Source organism: Schistocerca nitens, chromosome 12, assembly GCF_023898315.1.
Source record: "Schistocerca nitens isolate TAMUIC-IGC-003100 chromosome 12, iqSchNite1.1, whole genome shotgun sequence".
Taxonomy (NCBI): Eukaryota; Metazoa; Arthropoda; class Insecta; order Orthoptera; family Acrididae; genus Schistocerca; species Schistocerca nitens.
This window is the reverse complement of record NC_064625.1, coordinates 5,903,203-5,924,539: the sequence shown is the minus strand read 5'-3', so window position 1 is coordinate 5,924,539 and position 21,337 is coordinate 5,903,203. Positions and strand designations below refer to the sequence as shown.

General features: G+C 42.8%; 1 protein-coding gene across 1 annotated transcript in view; it reads left to right on the top strand.

The window, feature by feature from the left end:
• The window catches only part of LOC126215305 (centaurin-gamma-1A), a 319,380-nt gene that overhangs the window by 291,671 nt on the left and 6,372 nt on the right, over positions 1 to 21,337 (top strand). Inside the window, exons 14-15 of the mRNA XM_049941987.1 lie at positions 6,922 to 7,137; positions 15,164 to 15,308. Coding sequence (XP_049797944.1) covers positions 6,922 to 7,137; positions 15,164 to 15,308 — 361 coding nt within the window. The remainder of the gene's footprint in view (positions 1 to 6,921; positions 7,138 to 15,163; positions 15,309 to 21,337) is intronic.

The following is a 21,337-nucleotide window of genomic DNA, read 5'->3' as shown; positions in this document are numbered from 1 at the left end:
TTTTAGGTGGCTTACATGTACGTAAAATCCTAGCCGTTTTCATCCTAATCAGGAGTAATGACGAACAACAGTCGTCCGTGCGCAAAGTTTTTCTTCCGTTCATTAGCAAGGTCACAGATCGCATTGGGAAAGTTTTAGGCAAGTATGGGGTGGAAACTATTTTCAGACCTAGTAGGAAAATAAAAGAATTTTTAAGGTCGGCAAAAGATGCACGGCACCCTTTGGCTACACCGGGGGTATATAAAATTCCTTGTAGTTGAGGACAGGTTTGCATCGGTACCACAAAGAGAAGTGTGAACACCCGTCTTGTCGAACATAAGAGGAATTGCCGCCTGGGTCACACGGATAAATCGGCCGTAGCGGAACATGTTTACCAGGAAGGTGATCGCGAAATAAAATTCAGCGAGACGAGCGTCATATCAAAAACCTCGCATTATTATGCACGCTTGTATAGAGAGGCTATCGAGTATGATAAACATCGTAATAATATTAACAGGAAAGATGAAGGTGTTAAGCTGGATAAAATTTGGATGTCAGCGGTGCACCGCAAGCGTGACGATCGATTACTTTCAATCGAGAATGTCGGCATCACCAGAGACAATCTCATATCCGACGCCACGTGATCGACAGTGGCGCCCTCTGTACTGCCTATATAATCAGCGCTTCCTCGAGTTCTCTTCGCAGTTCGCCGCTTTACCTCCGAGGATGTTTCCCGCAGTCGGAGACGAAACGTCAGGGGAGAGTTTTATACTTCGACCACGGCCTATCAGCCCGGAAGTTTTAAGTGAAGACAATACCGGCCGTGAAAGTTAAGTTAGCGAAAAATACCTTTCTTATAAAAGTATCTTTTTTAATAGTGATGAAAGTCAGTTCTATCAAAGTAGAAAAACAATAATGTTACGAAAACGACAAATTGCTGCTCACCGTAGAGATGAGACATTGAATTGCAGACAGGCACAATGAACACACTGCTACTCAGTTAGCCTTTTTAAACACACAAAGACTGCTATCTCGAGCCAGAATGCAACTGCTGCATTGAATGAAGCAGCAATCTGAAGAGGGGCAGGGAAGGGGGAGAGAGAAGAGCACTGTGTAGTGGATTGTGCAGGAACTAGATTGTGGCAGGACGAGACTGTCGGGAGGCTGTGAGGGGGGGAGGATGAGGGTGCTTCGGCAGAGAATGGAATACGGTGAGGGTGAGGAAGTGAATTGGGTGGAGGTGTGGGACAGAGGCGATGGAAACTGTCGGGTGGAGGATGTGGGAACATTAGGTTTCTGTAGGTTGAGGTTGGGTGATTTTGGGAGTGGGGAATGTGTTGTAAGGATGACTCCCATCTGTACAGTTCAGAAAAGCTGGTGACGGAGGGGAGCACTGAAATTGTCTGGGTTGTCCGTGACCGCTTCACAACCTGAGCCATTCGGATCCTCCCCTTCACCACCAGCTTTTCAGAGCTGCACAGACGGGAGTCATCCTTACGACACATTCCCTATTCTGAAAATTATTGCGGCCTTCACCCACGGTAACCTACTGTTCGCAGTCCCACACGTCCCCTGAATTCGTATCCCTTCACCCTCATTGTATACTGCCCGTCGGTCCCCTTCCTCGCTTCTCTCTTTTTGCAGTCTCGCCCCCCTCCCACGCGCTCACCTCCCCCGCGTCCTCCCGACGCTGCATCCGGCAGCCTTCCCTGCCACCGTCTGGTCACTACACGCTCCACTAAACGCAGTTCTTCTCTTGCTCCACCTTGCTATTCCTCCTCCTCCCCACCCCACTCTGAGTTGCTACTTTCATTAAAAGTGGCAGTTGCATGCCGAACAGAGATAACAGTTACGTGTGCACGAGATGTGCTCGCTTCTGTGAGTGCATTTTTGTTTTCTTTTTCTGAAGAATGCTTTGGCCAAAACCTAAGTGTGTAAAAGTCTTTTCATCACATCTGTCTGCAACACAACTTCTCATCTCTAAGGTGAGTAGCAATTTATCCTTTTCGTAACATTGTCAATATTTCCACCTGGACCTTCCAAAGCAAAATCACACATTTTTTCCTCATTTCACACTTAGAAAGAAAACAAATTTTCTTACTGAAATAAATGTTGATGTTTTGAAATGTTTGTACAAAGTTTTTCTGTTTGTTCAGTTTTCAGCAGAACAGCGAATTTAATATACGACCTTTTCTGAGAACACCTGCTGTGAATGTTGCTTCGGCCTTTAATAAACTCTATTATTGTTGCTAGTTTGTTAATTCTGATACTGTGCTCTGACCTTTCGTATCACCTCACTTTCACTGTTCATTATTAGGTTATGAAGTGACAGTGTGTGGCTGTTCCACCTAGTGTGAAAACACTTTCTTTTGATGGTGTCATTTCCTTTTGTTTCAGTCCATTCCCCTGACACTCAGTATGAAATGAGCTTTAACCTATACTCTGAAAGTTGCCTCAGAGTGTGTGACAGCGTACTGATGTTTCCCCGTTTCCTGTGCCGACGAAAAATAGTGCACTGCGCATTGCCGTCCCTCACATCCGGCCGTCGGCTTAAACGGCGACGCACGACCCCGTGCCTTGACAGCACGGTTACTTCGTCTGCTCGGACACTGCTGTGTTTCGGATTTATTTCAGTAACAATGTCAGTTTCTCCATTTTGGCTGTATCGCAAATCTTATTTTGATGTTCGAGTCACATACACCAGGTACTCAGTGTGCCCCAAAAATCGAGTGCTATAGCTACAGCGAGGGTTCGGCCTAACTTGCTGCTGCTGCGGGCAGATCTTCTGACGCGGCACGTGTGGCCACCAAATTTCACTCTCGAGGTGATTTTAGTGTCGCCCGGTTTTTGTTGACACGAGTTGTGATTAAGGCACTCGAGTTTAACGTCTCGTACACGGAACTCGAGTTTAAAGTAAATTGTGCGATCGAAATAAATTGTGCGATGCAGCTGTGTGGGGAAGTGGACATTGTTATTGGATTAACTTAAATGACAGCTGAAATAAACCTATACGCTGCCCTAAGTGCACTGGACCCCACAAAAATAGACTTCGCATTTTCGTTCGATCCGTAGCTCGGTGCAAGTAAGGTTCAGTTGTAATTGAACAGTTTAAGAGTATACATTGGCTTAACCACACTTATAATTTTAACCACATTAAAACTGACATTTTGTAGATTAACTAGCGTCCAACTTCTGAGTTACACCATCACAAGAATCAGAACATTCTGCTGAATAATATCACAGATCAGTTCAAAAAATGGGACTAATGTGTATACTTACATGCACACATCTACAATCAAACTGACCCACCTTACAGTTAAATTAATGTGTGAGACAACTACCGTGCAAAGAAACTTGATGAGAAAACACTTTATACTCTTTAAGAGTAAGAATAAAAAGCCTGTGCTACTCAGCTACTGGTATTATCTAATGTTGCAAACAAAGTGTTTGTGTAACTTTACACAGACCATTCTAAGCTGTCTGTATACTAGCAAAAATCAGGATCTACTTAATACAGATATTATAATGTAGTTCAATAGATAAGAAATGTACTCACCAATCAGTGGCAGGAGAACACACATAGGCGACTGATGACCTCAGAAGTTAAGTCGCATAGTGCTCAGAGCCAGAACACACATAATAAAATGTGTTACATATGAAAGCTTTCAGTGCTAGTGGCTCCTCCTTCTAGCAGAAGGGTTGAAGGTGAAGGAAGAGGGGTGAAAGAAAGAACTGGAGAGGATTAGGAAAATGGGTAGCGTTTGGAAAAGTTACCTAGAACCCCAGGTCAGTGGATAATTACCGGACCTGTACTCACCGAGCGGCAGTAGGAGAACACACTTATAAAAAAGATCTTACGTATGTAAACTTTTGGAGCCACTGGCGTCTCCTTCTGGCAGAAAGGTTGAAGGGGAAAAAAGAGGGGTGAAGGAAAAGGATTGGAGAGATTTAGGAAAAGGGGTAAAGTTGGGAAAAGTTACCCGGAACCCCTGGGTCAGTGGAGAGTTACCTGACCGGTAATTCTCCCCTGACCGGCTTCTGGGTGGCTTTCACAACCTGTATCCCTTTTCCTAATCCTCTGCTCTCATTTTCCTACACCCCTGTGTGTTACTTCCCCTTTAATCCTTCTTCCAGAAGAAGGAGCCACTGGCTCTGAAAGTCTGCACACGTGAATCCTTTTTTATGTATGTATTCTCCTACTGCCGCTTGATGAGTAGACTTTTTATCTATCCAATTTCATTATACTGTCAAAAATATAATTATTTTCATTGTTATAATACAGGTATTAGATTTATGTGGAATTTACATTCTTGAAAAATTACTGTGAGAACTTGTAGAAGAAGTGTTTAATGAGGTGTTCCACTTTATTTTTTTAATATTTGCAAATGTTCAATTTCCTATCTAGTGTCTACTGACAACCCGTTACAGCCTTTTGCATCAGAGAATGAAACTCCATTCTGAACCTCAGAGATGGATTTAGAGCCTACACAGAAATTATTTATACTTCTAGTGCTGGTGTTGTGAATTGCTAATTTCATCCTAAATTCACTCTTGTTATTAACAAGTACTGTTTGGAGTACGTGTGTTGGCACGTCAGTGTAAGAACTCCTCAGGTCCCAGAACGGGTTGCTCTGCTCGATGGCCGGCACTACACTCGGGGGAGTCAGGGCGTATCACAGACAATTAGACTATTCCTCAGTGGACCTTGAGAACACAGTTGCAGTGGTATAACCTGCTACAGGTCCCACAATATTGCAGAAGCCACTTCAATGATGTAAGGTTCATCACACTTACATGGCGTGATAAAAAAACTCGGTGGATGAATTTCTTTATCAGCAATTGTAGGTGCTACTACCATTTGACGTAATTTGTCTGACATCTGATCAGTTGCCACAGGCAGCGTCAAGTTGGAACACATTCTAACTTGTCAGTCAGCATCCAGAGACACTAGAGTGATGTGTTTACTTGGTGTGTCACACGTCACGGACCTCAAACAATGCGTGAACATTTGAGTTCTGTCTGAAGACGCAAAACAGTGCCAAAGAAGACACGAAATGTTGAAATTGGTGTATGGTGATAATGTTGTAACTCTGAAGACTCTTTACAAGTGGTACGAGCTATTTATAAGTGGAAATGAGTCGGTAGAAGATGAGCAATGTTCGGGACATCCAGTAACTTCAAAAACAGAAGGAAACGTGTGTAAATAGACAAAAATAGTTTGTTCAAAGGACTTAGCATCTCATATTCATCTCTACAAAGCAATTTAACTGGTAATTTGCAAATGAGATGAGTGAGTGCAAAATTTGTTCCCATACTTTTTTTGGTGAGCAGAAGGAAAATCTTGTCTCAGTTTTCATGGGGTTGAAGTGTCATCTTCACCCAGATTCAAACTTTATGTGCAGAATTGTAACTGGAGATGAACTTGGGTGTATGGGTGACACTGTGAGATGAAAATTGAGAGTTACCAATGGAAAACCAGTGCATCTTCTCACCCTACAAACACACTTCAGTCAAAATCAAATATCAGGGTCATGCTCATTGCTTAGGACATACTGCAATCAGAGTTCCTTCCAAGAGGAAATACCTGTAAATGCCCAATTTTACAAGTGCATACTACAATGTTTGCAAAATAATGTATGAAGAAAGAAACCAGGAAAATGGGCCAGTCACTTCCTTCTTCATCACAACGACATGCCGTGACACACTTCGATTTTTTTTTCACGAGCTTTTGGCCAGGAAAAAGGTTCCTGTCTGTCCACATCCACCAGACTGACCAGATTTAGCACCAAGCAAGTTCTGGCTCTTCCCAAAAGTAAAACCGTGCTTAAAGGAAAATATTTTGACAGCACCCTGACATTGAGAGGGCCACAACAGAGCAGCCGAACATCCTAACAAAAGAAGCCTTCCAGAAATGCGTGCAGTCGGGGATTCAGCGTTGGGGATAAGCGCGTTACTACCCAAGGACAGTACTCTGAAGAAGATTAAATCAAATTCAAAGTAAAATTATTACTTTGTTTTTAATAAAATTAGTCACCTTATTTTTTGATCAAACGTTTTGCTGCAGATTTTCATGAGCTTCAGTGGTAGTACGGTTTAAATGAACACAGAATTTTAGTGCACCATACTGCTTCTCTCACATCAGCTCCATTTTTTGGTATGCGAAATGCAAAAGGTGTGTACGACATAGAGCATTACTACCAGCCTAACAGTAGGAGTAGGTAGGAAATTGTCTTTGATTTTTTCCTGTAGCTTCCGTCTCAGTTTTTGTTGATCAGCCCTTGTACATAAACATAATTCACTGTTTCTGTGGAAGGGATGGGGAAATTCCTTAATAAATCGTGTAAATGGTCAGCACCATGACACATCTTTCCCTAATAAGATGTACTGCAATTGTAAGTCTCACATGTTCTCTGCCATAGTGACAGGTTGCAGTTATCTAAATGTAGAAACAATTCCTGTGATTATCAGTTTCATTAGATTGACACTACTTGTAATTAAACCACCAATAAATTCTGTCACTTAGTGTACTGACAGTAATATCAACAAATTCACTGTAACACAAACTGCCTAACTACGCATCTCTGACACGGTAAAACGTAAGGAAATCGGCAAATACTGTCGACCGTATCTCTCGTCGACCTTAATACTCGAATCGGAATGACACGGCAGAAACACTCGTCCCCACCGTCTGGGTCCCAATCGGTTACACCGCCACCCTCCGTGTGTCCTCCTTTCGACTGTCCTTCCCCGCAGTGACACTCTCGCATTGATTTTAATTGGACCACAGCATTTTACACTAAGTATTACATTCAGTTTTTCACGAACAAGCTTAAGTGTGTTCCATTCTCATTGTGAAGGAATATTTACAGACTATTATTTGACAAAGATTACAGTAATACGAAACCCTCGGCACACCGGGTGAGACGAGTCGCTTGCCCACAGGCCGGGCCAGCTGAGCGTGATGCTGGCGATGGGGAACGCGACGGCCAACAGCCTGTGGGAGGCGTCGCTGCACCCGGGCCGTGCCAAGCCGACGCCCAACTCGAGCCGCGAGGAGAAGGAGCGCTGGATCCGCTCCAAGTACGAGCACAAGGAGTTCCTGGCGGCAGCGCCGGCGGGCGCGCCGCTGGCGCAACAGCTGGTGGATGCCGTCTGCAGGTAGGAGCGGCGGCCGACTCTAACTGTAGCAGCGGGAATGCTCGGGTAGTGTCACGAAAGATACAATGAAAAAGCCTCTTGTCCCAGTTTAACATTTAGTGATCCACTATGTTTATCCTCTTTTTTTTATGTGAATAATGTACGAATCGTTGAACAGTGTAAGCAACTAGCTGAATTCGTGTTCCTTTTCAGTAATTAATGCCGTATCGTAAACTAAATTCACAATGTCGATTTTCTCTTTGTGATAAACTACCTCTACATCACGATAGTCCAGGAATTCCTATATTGCCGGCCGGAGTGGCCGAGGGGTTCTAGGCGCTTCAGTCTGGAACGGCGTGACCGCTACGGTCGCAGGCTCGAATCCTGCCTCGGACACGGATGTGTGTGGTGTCCTTAGGTTAGTTAGGTTTCAGTAGTTCTAAGTTCTAGGGGACTGATGCCCTCAGAAGTTAAGTCCCATAGTGATCAGAGCTATTCGAACCAGCCAATTCCTGTATTGCCTCTCCAAATACTTAATATATGAGGGTCACTCAGTGAGTAAACGGGCAAATAACTGTACAGCAAAAATGGTTATTTAAATCAATGTAACTCATTGCCCATTTATCTCTGTAAATGTAATTCCACTCGGGCCCAGGGCAGATGGACAGCAACTGGTCGGTGAAATATAACAACACTGTACCGACAGCAGTTATTTTTATATTGTTTTCCTAGGCAACCAGTTTCAACATTCCCGTCTCATTACCTTCAGGCCTGTCACACTGTAACATTACGAGTCAAGATAGCTGTAACGGAACTTGAATAGTGTAAAGTTATCGTTAAAAACGCACGCCGCGCGATTTGTTACGATTTGGTCGGTCATAATAACAGTAACATGCTTTTGAATACCATTAAAATATAATGGTGATACCTGTTTAGTGTTATTGGAAATAATATGTAATAAATTTATGACGAAGGTAGCCGATCCTATAAGAAGAGGTAAAATTGGGCATATTAAGGTGTTTTGCTTTATATCGACTAAGCCGATGATACGGCGTCTTTTTTTTTTCTGTTTACTCTTAGGAAAAAAAAAAAGAAAAACAAGTAAAGAAGTGCTAATTGTGCATTGTTAAAAGTATAGGGGCGAATTTTAAATAGCTACAGTGTATAATCAGACTAACAAATGGATATTCAGTTACGCGAAATCGCGGATAGCGAAGTGTGGTCATTAAACTGAGTACACCTACAGGGTGGTCAATTCCGGGATAAGTCTATTCGCATCTCACTAGGAACGCGGTATTCAGACCGTATTTTTTTAATTATACCGCGGAGAGCGGGCTTCAGTTTATAAAAAGGAGAAAAGCTGTATCATTATCATTGACTGTTGGTGTCAAGCAGCCGAAACTGTTCATCAAAGGGTTTCGGTGAATGAGTGGTGAATGTGAAATGAAACTGTGAACGAAGTTATGTTAAATAAAACAGACGAAACAAGACAGTTTGGTCGTATCTGTTATTATTCCATAAACTGTAACATTTCTTCTCATGGTACGAAGCCTTTATAGACGATCGTTATGAAAATTTGCTTTGAAGGGATCTCGTTACGAGTTAAGTTTTGGGGACCCGGTCAAGAGGGGATAGTTCGTAGATCTTAACTACTGCAGCTATTTTGGCATCAGGTGCTACCGTGACCGTTGTGTGTTGTCAATGGCTTAAGGTCATCATATCTCACGCTCTAAGATCAACACGCCTTTCCTCTCGGTATAATGGTGTCTCACGGTAACGACGACAACGCCGACGGCGGAGGAAGATACGGTAGAACACGAGTGACACTGAGTACTACTCGCACGAGTATAATAAGGTGAGGCACCAATATTCTATACGGTTACATAGATATCTGAACTTCACGAGCACATATGCTCTTCACACATGTGACAGCTATTACTTGTGTGAAGAGCACACGTGCTCACGAAGTTTGAATATCTACAGAACTGAATACGAATTCGTGCAACAGGCCTAAAGGTGTTGTAATTGGAATGTCAAAACTGGTTGCCTAATAAAACAATATAAAAATAACTGCTGTTGATACAGTATTATTACATTTATCCCTGTGATCCCCACCAACTTCTGCACATATGTCCCATTGTGCAAGTCTTCTTATCTCCTCCATGAAAATGAAGGAGTTCTGCTTGTGGAAGCATACAGGGTCAAGGTAGGGAGAGGGTATAGCTGCTAGATGCAGTCAGAATGTTTGGGGGTGGGGGGCAAAAAGGAGAGAAGTAGAGGAGGGGAAAAAGGCCAGTGGCTGTGTTGCTGGAATAGAAAGTTATTTAGCGCTCAGGGGCAGGGAATGGGATAGGTAGGGACAGGAAAGCGACTAGCAAAGGGTGAGGCCAGGGTCGTTGGGGTACTTACGATGTAATGCAGGAAGAGTTCCCACCTGTGAAATTCAGAAAATCTGGTGTTGGCGGACAGATCCGGATAGCACAGGCTGTGAAGCAGTCACTGAAGTGGAGAATGTCGCTCAGGAACTGGACGGTCCACCTGCCTCTAGGCCCCAGTTTGTCGGTGGCACTTGTGTGGGCAGACAGCTCCTCAGTTGTTGTGCCTATGTAAAAAGTGGCAGAGTGGTTGCAGGCTCAGTTTGTAGACCACATGACTGTTTTCACAAGTAGGCGTGGCTCTGACGGAATAGGAGACACCCGTGACAGGACTGGAGGAGATGGTGGTAGAAGATTTATGGGACAAGTCTCGCATATAGGTCTGTCGCAGGGATACGAGCCGTGAGGCGAGGTGTTGGGAACAGGGGTGCAACAGAGATGGACAAGGATATTGTCACTGTAGTCCCCTACCACCTCATATGCACGCACCCTTCAGCCACAAAGGAGCACTCCCCTCGTGACTCCGTATCACCCGGGACCAGAGCAGCTGAATCACATTCTCCACCAGGCTTTTTACTGCTTCTCGTCCCGCCCTGAAATGAGGAACATCCTACCCACCAGCCTTCCGAGCCTTGCCACACTGGTATTCTGCCACTTACTGAACCTGAGGAATAGCCTTGTCTATCCTTTCTCCACCCCTTGCCTTATGGCTCATATCCCAGTGCCCCAAAGATTTCTGTGGGCACTACGAGTGGCTAGCCTCGCCCCACACAGACCAGTATCTGCATGCTACCATATATATATATATGCTGGCAGGTCGACAGACACTCAAACAAACACAAACATACACACAAAATTCAAGCTTTCGCAACAAATTGTTGCCTCATCAGGAAAGAGGGAAGGAGAGGGAAAGACGAAAGGATGTGGGTTTTAAGGGAGAGGGTAAGGAGTCATTCCAATCCCGGGAGCGGAAAGACTTACCTTAGGGGGAAAAAAGGACGGGTATACACTCGCACACACACACATATCCATCCACACATATACAGACACAAGCAGACATAAAATTAGCTGTCTGCTTGTGTCTGTATATGACACAAGCAGACATAAGATTAGCTGTCTGCTTGTGTCTGTATATGTGTGGATGGATATGTGTGTGCGTGCGAGTGTATACCTGTCCTTTTTTCCCCCAAAGGTAAGTCTTTCCACTCCCGGGATTGGAATGACTCCTTACCCTCTCCCTTAAAACCCACATACTTTCGTCTTTCCCTCTCCTTCCCTCTTTCCTGATGAGGCAACAGTTTGTTGCGAAAGCTTGAATTTTGTGTGTGTGTTTGTGTTTGTTTGTGTGTCTATCGACCTGCCAGCGCTTTCGTTCGGTAAGTCACATCATCTTTGTTTTTAGATATATTTTTCCCACGTGGAATGTTTCCCTCTTATATATATATGCGTGCGCACGCGTGCGCACTTGTTTGTTTGTATTTTTTCTTTTTCTCGAGAAGGCTTTGGCCGAAAGCTAAAGTGTAACATTCTTTTCATTGTGCCTACCTGCAACTATATGTGGCAGTCTATCCTTTTCCTTTTACTGCTGCAAAAACTGTTCCAATAACCATAGATAAGGTAACAGGACCATATTTACAAAGAGATCAAAACAGATACGTTATAGATGGTACATCTATAGACTGTAATAAACACAGAATTTCCTGGAATGAATATTGCTTCTCATTTGAAGTGGTGTGAACACACAAAGGACTTACAAACAGAATGTTACACCCTTGCACGCCTGTCATCGGTGTGACAGCCAGTGCCTCTTAGTTAAATACTACTCATTCGCAAACTCTGTTCTTAACTGCAGAATTCCTTTCTGCAAACAAATAGATAAAATCACAGCTCATTTTGCAAACTACAGTCTGAAGAATAATAACTAAATATAATAATCAGACACACTGTAAAGAACTGCTCGAAACATTGAACACTTTGCCTACACTGTGGGAGTACATTTATCAGTCGGTTACGCACATCAAAAGTAAACTAAATTACCGTACCAGAAGCACTGTCCACACCATCGGAACAAGATCGAGACCGAACTTACATTTATCGAGAAAGAATAAACGTAAAATCCGAGACAGTATTATGTACCACAGAATAAATTTGCACAACAAATATAAAATGTTGGATTGGAAATGTGATGCTCCAGAAAAATGCTGAAGATTGAGTGGGGAAATCTAGTAACTAATGAGGGGGTACTGAATCAAACTGGGGAATAAAGAAATCTGTGGCACAGCTTGACTGAAAGAAGTGATCCCTCGTGAGGGGACAACCTGAGGCATGAAGGAATCGTCACTTTGGTAATGGAGGGAAATGTGGAGGGTATAAATTGTAGAGGAGGAGCCCGAGGCTTCATTACGGTAAACTGAGGAACAAAAGTCACGGGATACCTCCTAATATCGTGTCGGACTTCCTTTTGCCTGGCGTAGTGCAGCAGCTCGACGGCAAGTAATCGGAAGTCCCCTGCACAAATATTGAGCCCCGCTGCCTCTATAGCCGTACGTAATTGGGAGCTGGTGTCGGTGCAGGTTCGTGTGCACAAACTGACACTCCATTTGTGTCCCACAAATGTCCGACGGGATTCTTGTCAGGCGATCTGGGTAGCCAAACCGTTCAGTCAAATTAAAACTTCAGTCCGAGCTTTTGTGGCATCTGTGCCACATTCGAACCCTACCGTCGGCCCTTAACGACCGAATTTGGGACTCAATTTTACCGGGCCACAGTTTTTCAGTCGTCTAGAGTCTAGCCGATACGGTCACGAGCCCACGAAAGACGCTACAGGTGACGTTGTGCTCTCGGCAGAGACACTCGCGTCAGCCGTCTGCTGCCCTGGCCCACTTACGCCGAGTTTTGCGTCACTGTCCTGACGGATACGTTCGTCGTACATCCCACGTCGATTTTTGTGGTTATCTCACACGGGTTGCTCGTCTGTCGGAACTGACAACTCTTCGCAAATGCCGCCGCCCTCGGTTGTCGAGTGAAGGTCTTCAGCCACTGTGTCGTCAGTAATGAGAGGTGATGCCCGAAACTCGGTATTCTCAGCACATCCTCGACACTGCGGTTCACAGAATACTGAATTTCCTAACGGTGTCCGAAACGGAATGTCCCACGTGTCTAGCTCCAATTACCCTTCTGTGTTCGAAGTCTGTCAATTCCTGTCGTGCGGGAATAATCGTGTCGGAAACCCTTTCTCGTGAATCCCCTGAGTACAAATGTCAGCTACACCGACGCTCTGTCCTTTTATGCCTTGTGAACACAGTTCTACAAGCAAGTCTCTGTCCTCTGACTTTTGTCATCTCAGTGCAAGCAGGTTCAGAAGGATGTAAGCTGCGATAGTTATCCAGATACGGAGAGGCTTGCGCAGTACGGACTACCACTGAAAGCTTCTTCGAACCGGTCCTTGGGCTTACGAGTAAAATAACAACAAAATCAGTAAGAACCTAGCGCAAAAAACATAGTCCCGTTATTTGTGGCGATTATGTGCACAGAATAGATAACACGTAGATGTATCAGCAAAAATAGTCAATTTTTCAAAATATAATGTAATTGGAGAGACAAAAAATCTAATCACCGAGCAGCCGGAAGGAGAACACACCTATAAAATGTATTACTGTTCGTGAACTTTCGGAATCGGTGGATCTTTCTTCTAGTAGAAGGGTTGAAGGTGAAGGAAGAGGGGTAATACCTTCTTCGTGTGTGTTCTCTTGCTACTGTTCGGTGAGTAGATTTTTATCTATCCAATTACATTTTAAGATATGAAATACTGACCACTGAGCTGAAACCTCACTGAATCCCAGCCTTTAGGGGAGTTATGACGTGTATACAGGGCACCTCAGTTCGTCATCTGATTTATATTTGCATCCGTGCTCTGCAAATCGACGTAAGTGCACGACAGAGGGTACATCCCATTGTACCAGTTATTAGGATTTCTTCCAGTTCCATTCACTTATGGAGTGTGGAAAGAATGAGACCGATTGCATTTCCTTAGTATTCTACCAATAGACTGAAAGCTGCTACCTGCTTTACCCACGACTGACCCTACGTAACTGTTCCATTTCGTACCCGTAAAAAGTGTTATACCCAGGTATTTGCGTGAGTTGGCCAATTCCAATTGTGACTCACTGATATTATAACTTAGAGTTTTCATTCATTTTGTAAAGTGCACAGTTTTACATTTCTGAATATTTGAGATAAATTGGCAATCTTTGCACCACTGTGAAATCTTACTAAGCTCTGACTGAATATTTATGCAGCTTCTTTCAGACAGTACTTCATTATCTATAACTGCATTATCTGCAGAAAGTCTGAGGTTAATATTGATACGATTCTCTCTGACACGTGACATTATCGATTACAAATAATCGTTTGTAAGAATTCCCATTTATGCAGAACAATTGCCATTCCTATTTTATTTAATTCTCTCCTTTCCCCATTAAAATTATTTTGCCGTTTATAAATTTGTATTGCATCTCTGTAGAGGCTGGCTCAAAAATGCATCACCGAGCGAAGTGGTGCAGTGGTCAGCACACTACACTCGCATTCGGGAGGACGACGGTTGAAACGTGCATCCGGCGATCCCGATTTAGGTTTTCTGTGATTTTCCTAAATTGCTTCAGGCAAATGCCGGAATGGTTCCTTTGACTTACGTTCCCGTCCTTTCCTAATCCGACGGGACTGGTAACCTCGCTGTTTGGGCCCCTCTCCCAAAACCGACCGAGCACTCTATAATGCACCGTCTTTGCTAAAATGTTACTCTTGTAAAATTTTATTTGCGGTGCCGTCTTGTAAAGTTTACCCAAACTGACATTTCCTCTTGTGTTTGGCTAGACAGGTATCGGTTCTCCTTTTTGTGGCTCCAATATACACTTGACCATAACTGTTCAGAATTTTACACACCAGCTGTAGTCAGTGTATGACTTGCATCTTTTACAGATTTAAAAAATTCAAATATTTACTCTGTCACTTTGAGAATTGTTTTAATCCCATGTTTGACTGATCATTTTTGACATAAAATTTACCTATGTTATACGGATCCAGCAAATAACCCTCATTATCCTTCAGATTAATATAATGTACGTGTAACTGTAATGCTCCTGATGATCGCAGCATGCTGCCAAAACATATATTTGATAATGAATGTTAATATATAATGACTGAAACAGTAGAAATTTTTTCACGAAAGCTTCTCGATTCGATCAGTAATCTTGTTAACGGAGGGAAGAAAAAGTTTTCCTGTTGGTGGTCCTTGTTTCTCATTAGTGGATGCAGGGCTTGTTCCATTTCCTTACTGCAGTATTGTCCTGTACACCAAACATTTTAGCTGTATCTCTCTTCCCTTTGGAAGACGGTTAGATACCTTATCGCCCTGACAGTGTTGCTTTTCAGACAGAGGCATTATACACCGTGTGACAGATTAGGGTGCCTCGTATGCAGCCACAGTTCACCTACAGATACGGAGCAACTTGCTCTTTCCACTCAGTTGTGAGTGTTGCACCTAGGGCCGAAACGTGAGTGTACAGTATTAGGCAGTGACCGCAGCCTCTCGGTGCAAATGTTTTAACAGAAGACACTGTACTGATTGAGAATTTAGTGACACGACATTCCGCACAGTGTGACCTTGCCCGCAGGAGCGACATAAAGACGCTGGCGCTGCTGCTGGCGCACGCGACGCCGGACCAGGTGAACGCGACAGTGAGCGCGCGGGACCTACGCACGCCGCTGCACCTCGCCTGTGCCACCAGAAACCTCGCCGTCGCGCAGCTCCTCGTCTGGGTGAGTCTAGTGTTGTTGAAAACCTTCGATGCTCGGGCTCTCTGCAGATTTGACATATGTGACGGTTATTTGGGACATAAAAGTGTTGACGAAAGCTGACCGTATTATTATTATTATTTTTGATTTTTAGTTATTTATTTATTTTTTATTATTTTTTTATTTTTTTATTTGTTTTTTCCAGGGCAGTTTCAGGCATTACCAGCCACTATCTACAGCTAGAGCATATATAGTCATTTGGTATTAAAATGCATCATCTCTTGTTATAACTCCTTAAGTAAAACTTCTTGTTTGTTAGTGTATAAAGAACATACTACAGAATGATCAGACAGAGTGTGTATAAAAGTAAGCATCATACTGTGAACAGGTCGTCACTGTATGATAGTATTAATGTAGGAGAGTAATATTCTAGGATAGAGTACAATGGGGCTCGTGATATTTTTTAACAGAATACAAATTTAGAATAAAAATAACATGTTTTACAAATTCAGTTAAGTTTTTACACTCCATTACAAAATTGAGTGCTGAATAATAAAGCATTGATGGTAAGTTTGTGAAATTGCAGTGTTCATAGCTCTGGATCAGTTAGTAGTTAACTGGAGGATTGTACCGAGTAGTAAACTAAACGAGTCTCATTCTGATATATTACAACTGTCACACATTTTTTAAATGGTGTGGTTGGGAAGAAACTGTGAGACAATATGGAATGGAATTTAATGTAAACAAATGTGAAATCTTGGTTAAATCTAGAAAGAAAGATAGACAAACTAGCAGAATAAGGATTGGAGGTGAGCAGTAGAAGAAGGTGGAAAGCATCAAGTATGTGGAAAGTGTGATGGAGGAAGATGGAAAAAATGAGAGAGGAATCAGAGAGAATGTTGCAGACAGGCAGAAGCATTCCTGCAAAGTGTTAGGAGCCTTCTTTGGAACAAAGACGTCCCACAAAAAAGTAAAGAAGTAATATATAGAAATTACTGCATTCCATTACTGACCTATGCATCTGAAACATTGATAATGAAGAAAAGAGATGTAAGCAGATTACAAGCTTGTGGAAGTGAAGCTCCTTCCAAGCAAGATAGGATTAGCAAGGAGGGTCCAGATGAGAAAAGACAGGGTAAAGGAAATAGTGAAAGAGCAAATTGTACAGAGCAGGATAGCAATAGCAAGGCTAAGATGGTACGAGCACTTAAGGAGAATGGAAAATAAGAGGATTCTCGAGAAGACACGCGAAGTCGAGATGCGAAGAAAACGACCGAGAGGAAGACCGAGGGACAAATGGCTGAAAGGTGTGGCGGTGTGTGTCGAAAAAAAGAGGCGACGACTGGACCGGGGTGAAAATAGAATGATGGCGAGGCTTATGTGCCAGACAGACCCAGCCTGGGACTGGAAACTGCTCAAGATGATGATGACGATTGGGCTTTGTGCAGTATTGAATTGCATGTATTGTGTTGTATATAAGTTCAGTGACAGTCCATTAGCAGAAAACCAGTAATTAATTTTCAAGAAAATTTTATTTACTTTTTCACCTGTTGAAGTTTTACAGCTAAGCTTGATTATAATGCTTGCATCATCCGTAAAGAGAACTGTATCTATCTGGACATTGCTACTTCTTTGTATTTCTCACCACCTTACTATTTTACTATCTGTACGCATTGCAGGGCTGCACAAAATAATAAAGGAACGAGTGCAGTTTTCCATTCACACATCGTGTCTGATCAGTTCCGTCAGTGGAGGAGAGCTGTGAAAGATGTGGACTGAGTCAAGTTACACATTAACTGTCAGGAACAGACATTGCAGTCTGGAGATCAGGCACTCCCTGAGCCCAATGGTGCATTATGACCGATCCAATGTTGAGACAGCTTGTTGTTGAAGAATGCTCTTACTTGCTATTACCAGTACGACAGTGCTCCATTATATTCAAAAATTATATTTTCAGTATTTGTAAAACATTTTTGGATTTCTTGCCATGTCATTTCGGGGTAAAACCTCGAGCTTTCGACAATTACCCCCATCGTCTGCATCAAGTTTAACCCTGAACTGATGCTGCAATAAGTCCGAGAATGTATTATACCACAGTGCCTTTGTGAAGGACTTCATCCTCACATTTTTGACATGTTCTCACAGTTGCAGAAAAAGTCAGATCTCCAAAATATCCACATAAATGATTCCTAACAAGTGAGTGAGTTGCACAAATGAGACTCCTGCCGGTAATCGTACAAACCGACAGCTTACAATTGGAGCTGAGGTGAACTTTTAGTTTTGATACACAAGTTAAAACTCCTATTAAGTTCCTAGCTTCATTCACGTAGAAGATACTGTCATGTGAAATCACATAAATCATTTTGGAACAAGGTGATTAATTTTCCCCTACAGATGGATTTTATACAACCCACAAAGCCTTCAAATACCATGTGCAAGCTTTGTTGGTCCTACAGGAGCAACGTATGCCACCTTTCTCTAGGAAATTTAATGTACCGTATTTACTCGAATCTAAGCCGCACCCAAATCTAAGCCGCACCTGAAAAATGAGACTCGAAATTATGGAAAAAAAATTTTCCCGAATCTAAGCCGCACCTGAAATTTGAGACTCGAAATTCGAGGGGAGAGAAAAACTTTCGGCCGCACCTCCAAATCGAAACAAAGTTGATCCATTGTAATATGAGACACAATTTAGGTCGAATGAATGACGATACAACTACAGTAGTTTGGTTCGAGTCCGTAAGCTTAGCAGTTAAACTTTACCAGGTAGCCATTGCTATGCGTCAGGCACGGGTACCCTTCCTTTTTCACATGCTTCGTCTGGTTTGAATCGATTGCTTATTTTTCTTTGATCTGATAAGTGCCGTTCTCTTTGTTATAGGTGTTTATGTCTCTCTAAGCTGAAAATGCATTACTGTACTGTGTCGTGCATTGTATTCAATCGATTGCTTATTTTTCTTTGATCTGATAAGTGCCGTTCTCTTTGTTATAGGTGTTTATGTCTCTCTAAGCTGAAAATGCATTACTGTACTGTGTCGTGCATTGTATGTCGTATTCTGATAATGAGTGTTTACGGCCTGTCGCCGCTCGCGGCACGGCTTGCTTTTGTGTGCGCGCTACCTCTGCTTACAAGTAAAAAAAGAGTGAGAGGAGAATCGTCTCATTAGCGAAACAGTGGCAAGAGACGGCTATTTGTTGTTACATAGACTGCTGCTTTCTCTGATACCGTATTGATCAACAAGTACCAAATAATAGACTGCGTATGATAGAAGATGTTCTGAACGAGAGTTTAACGAAAATTTTTCTCCGTTTGAAAATCTTTGCAGACGCCTCTTTAGTACATTACATTCTGCACAGAAATTAGTAATCTCAGATTTAAAAATCTAGTCAATTGCCGTGCTTCATTTCTGACTGTATCACTATTAGGCATAAGAATAATACGGATATAAACATGACACGATATGTGTATTCTTCCGCGTTTGCTGTTATCTCACTCTAGTTTCGTAGTGTATTAGGGAGACAGGATTTAAATGAGATAGCAGCAAACACGAAAGAATACATGGCAAAATGTTTATATTCGTATTATTCTTATGGTGAAGAGAATACTGCATGTGATTCACAATTCATAAAAGTTCCTATTAGCAACCATCTCTTCTCACAGGTAGGAAAAAATTCAGAACGTAGAGTTGGCCATATTGACAAACATCCCAAACAGTCTTGCCAGTCGGATTTTCGTAGTACATTGAAATGCTGCTACATTCGACGATGAACAATACGGAATTTGTATTTACTTCGTCGGATAATGTATGTAAATGCAGTGGTCGAAACTCGGGGCGGAGAAAAAAGCTCGTCTTCCACCTTTTTTTTTTTAAATTTATTTATTGACACAGAGGTTTTGGCACCAGTATTTATCTTTGTGCCTGCAAAGCACGCCTGTGTAGCGCTACATATATTCGACGGCAGAAATTAGTTGTGGCAGCACCTACCAACATTTTTCAGAACTTCCGCTTACTTCGCACCCGATTCTAAGCCACAGGCGGTTTTTTGGATTACAAAAACAGGAAAAAAGTGCGGCTTAGATTCGAGTAAATACGGTAGTTAAATTTTGTGTTGGTACACATTTTCGCTAGAGGATGTAGTTCTCAAATCATTCTAGAAAAACATACAAAAGTCACTTTCAAGTGTGTTTTTCTTGAATAACTGAAAAACCATGGCCTCCAGTGGAAATGCATCCTGATGCAGTGAAAACATATCCCAGTACAAAATATACTACATTGAATTTCCTACAAAAAGGTCCTGTTTCCTTTTTCTGTGAGACTAACAGTCTGCACATAGTAAGTGAGAGAATACGAAAATGTCGAATGTGGTTTTAGAAGGTCTCGCCGTTTGCATAAAACTCACCAGTAGGAGCAGATGACTCGTACTGTATATGAGTATCCTATGCTAGGGTTGCTACATTAAGGAGTGTAGCACATTAGCACGATTTACTATGAGGTCATTCTGGAAGTAATGCCTCCTATTTTTATACATAAATTACAACACCACAGCTAAGTAGAGCAATATTTCAGTGACAGACTGTCATTTTTCCACATACTCACCACTATTTGTTGTGCATTTTTGCCAACGATGAACCAGAGTCTGCATGCCGCGCTTGAAAAATTCTCCACACGATCCATCTTTCGGAGGCTCAAAGAGATGGAAGTTCGAAGGTGCTAAATCTGGACTGTACGGTGGATGTCGTAAGACAGTCCAGCAAAATTTTGCAACGAATTGCACGGTCGTGAAACTGGTGTGAGACCCGGCATTATCGCGCTGTAGGTGAAAGTAGTCAGTGTCGTATTGTAGCTTGTTGAATTGACAGTTTCTCCGGGCTCCAGAACATTCGAAAGAACCACAACACTGGCTATCCTGGAAGACTGTGCACATCACTTTGCCCGCAGATGGCCGTGTCTCGAATTTCTTCTCGGACGGAGAATTTTCGTGTCTCCATTTTCACGAGCTGTGTAACTCGTGGTTGTGACACCACATCTCGTCTATAGTGATGATGATGTTCAGAAAATTGTCAGCACCGACAGGTCCCGACAAATTTCCGTTCGATGAATTTTTTTTTCTCCTGTAAACATCCGCGGGACCCACTTCGCACAGACTTTGCGATAACTGAGATGTTCTGACATTGTTTCCGAGACATTACAACTAGAATTCAGCTTTGCACACAATTCTCCAGTCGTTATCTGCCAATCGGCACAGACGAGTCGATCGAGACGCTCTTCGTTGCGAGGGATGGCAGCTGTTCAGATCGACTCGGCTGTGGCTTGTCGTGTGCACTCTTTTGACCACCTCGAAAATGCCGTACCCGTCACCTCACATTGCTCACATCTGTCGTATTGTCTCTGTACACCTTTAGCGAGCGTCGACAGATTTCGATCGGTGCAATTTCTTCGACAGTGAAGAATTAAATCACACACTGCCGTTTTATACGCACGTCCGTATCGGACTCCATTTCGGAACACTCGTGCAATGGAACCACTCGCCGGTGCTTCACCCGCAGATGAAAGAGGAAGGCCCGAGCAGTGACATCTGGCACGGACATCCAAAGTCACCACAAAAAAAATAGGGGGCACTTCTTTCGGAATGGTCCTCATATTAAGATGAATTAATATACATTCGGTAAATGAATTGAACCTGCGAACACGTCGTAACAAATGTAGATTTGTGCCAGACCAGTATTTGAACCCATCTCGAGCGGTTGACAGTGTCGGTTAGGCCACCCGAGTACCCTTTTAGAACTGACACGAACAGTCAGTGCCCCCTACAGTTTCCTCTTCTTTTTTTCCAAAAAATTTTAATTGCAGCAAGTCTGGGCAATTTTTACCACTGTGATTTCTTGTCATTGCACCTTTGTCGATTTCACCATAATCGAGCTATTAATTTCATTTCGGCGAAATTAATGCAGCTGGTGTGTGTGTTGACAAAAATGTCGCTTCATAAACCTATGTTGCTGTTCTCCGAGCTTTTGTTCTACTTTATTTCATAATTTTCCTTTAAGGACTGTA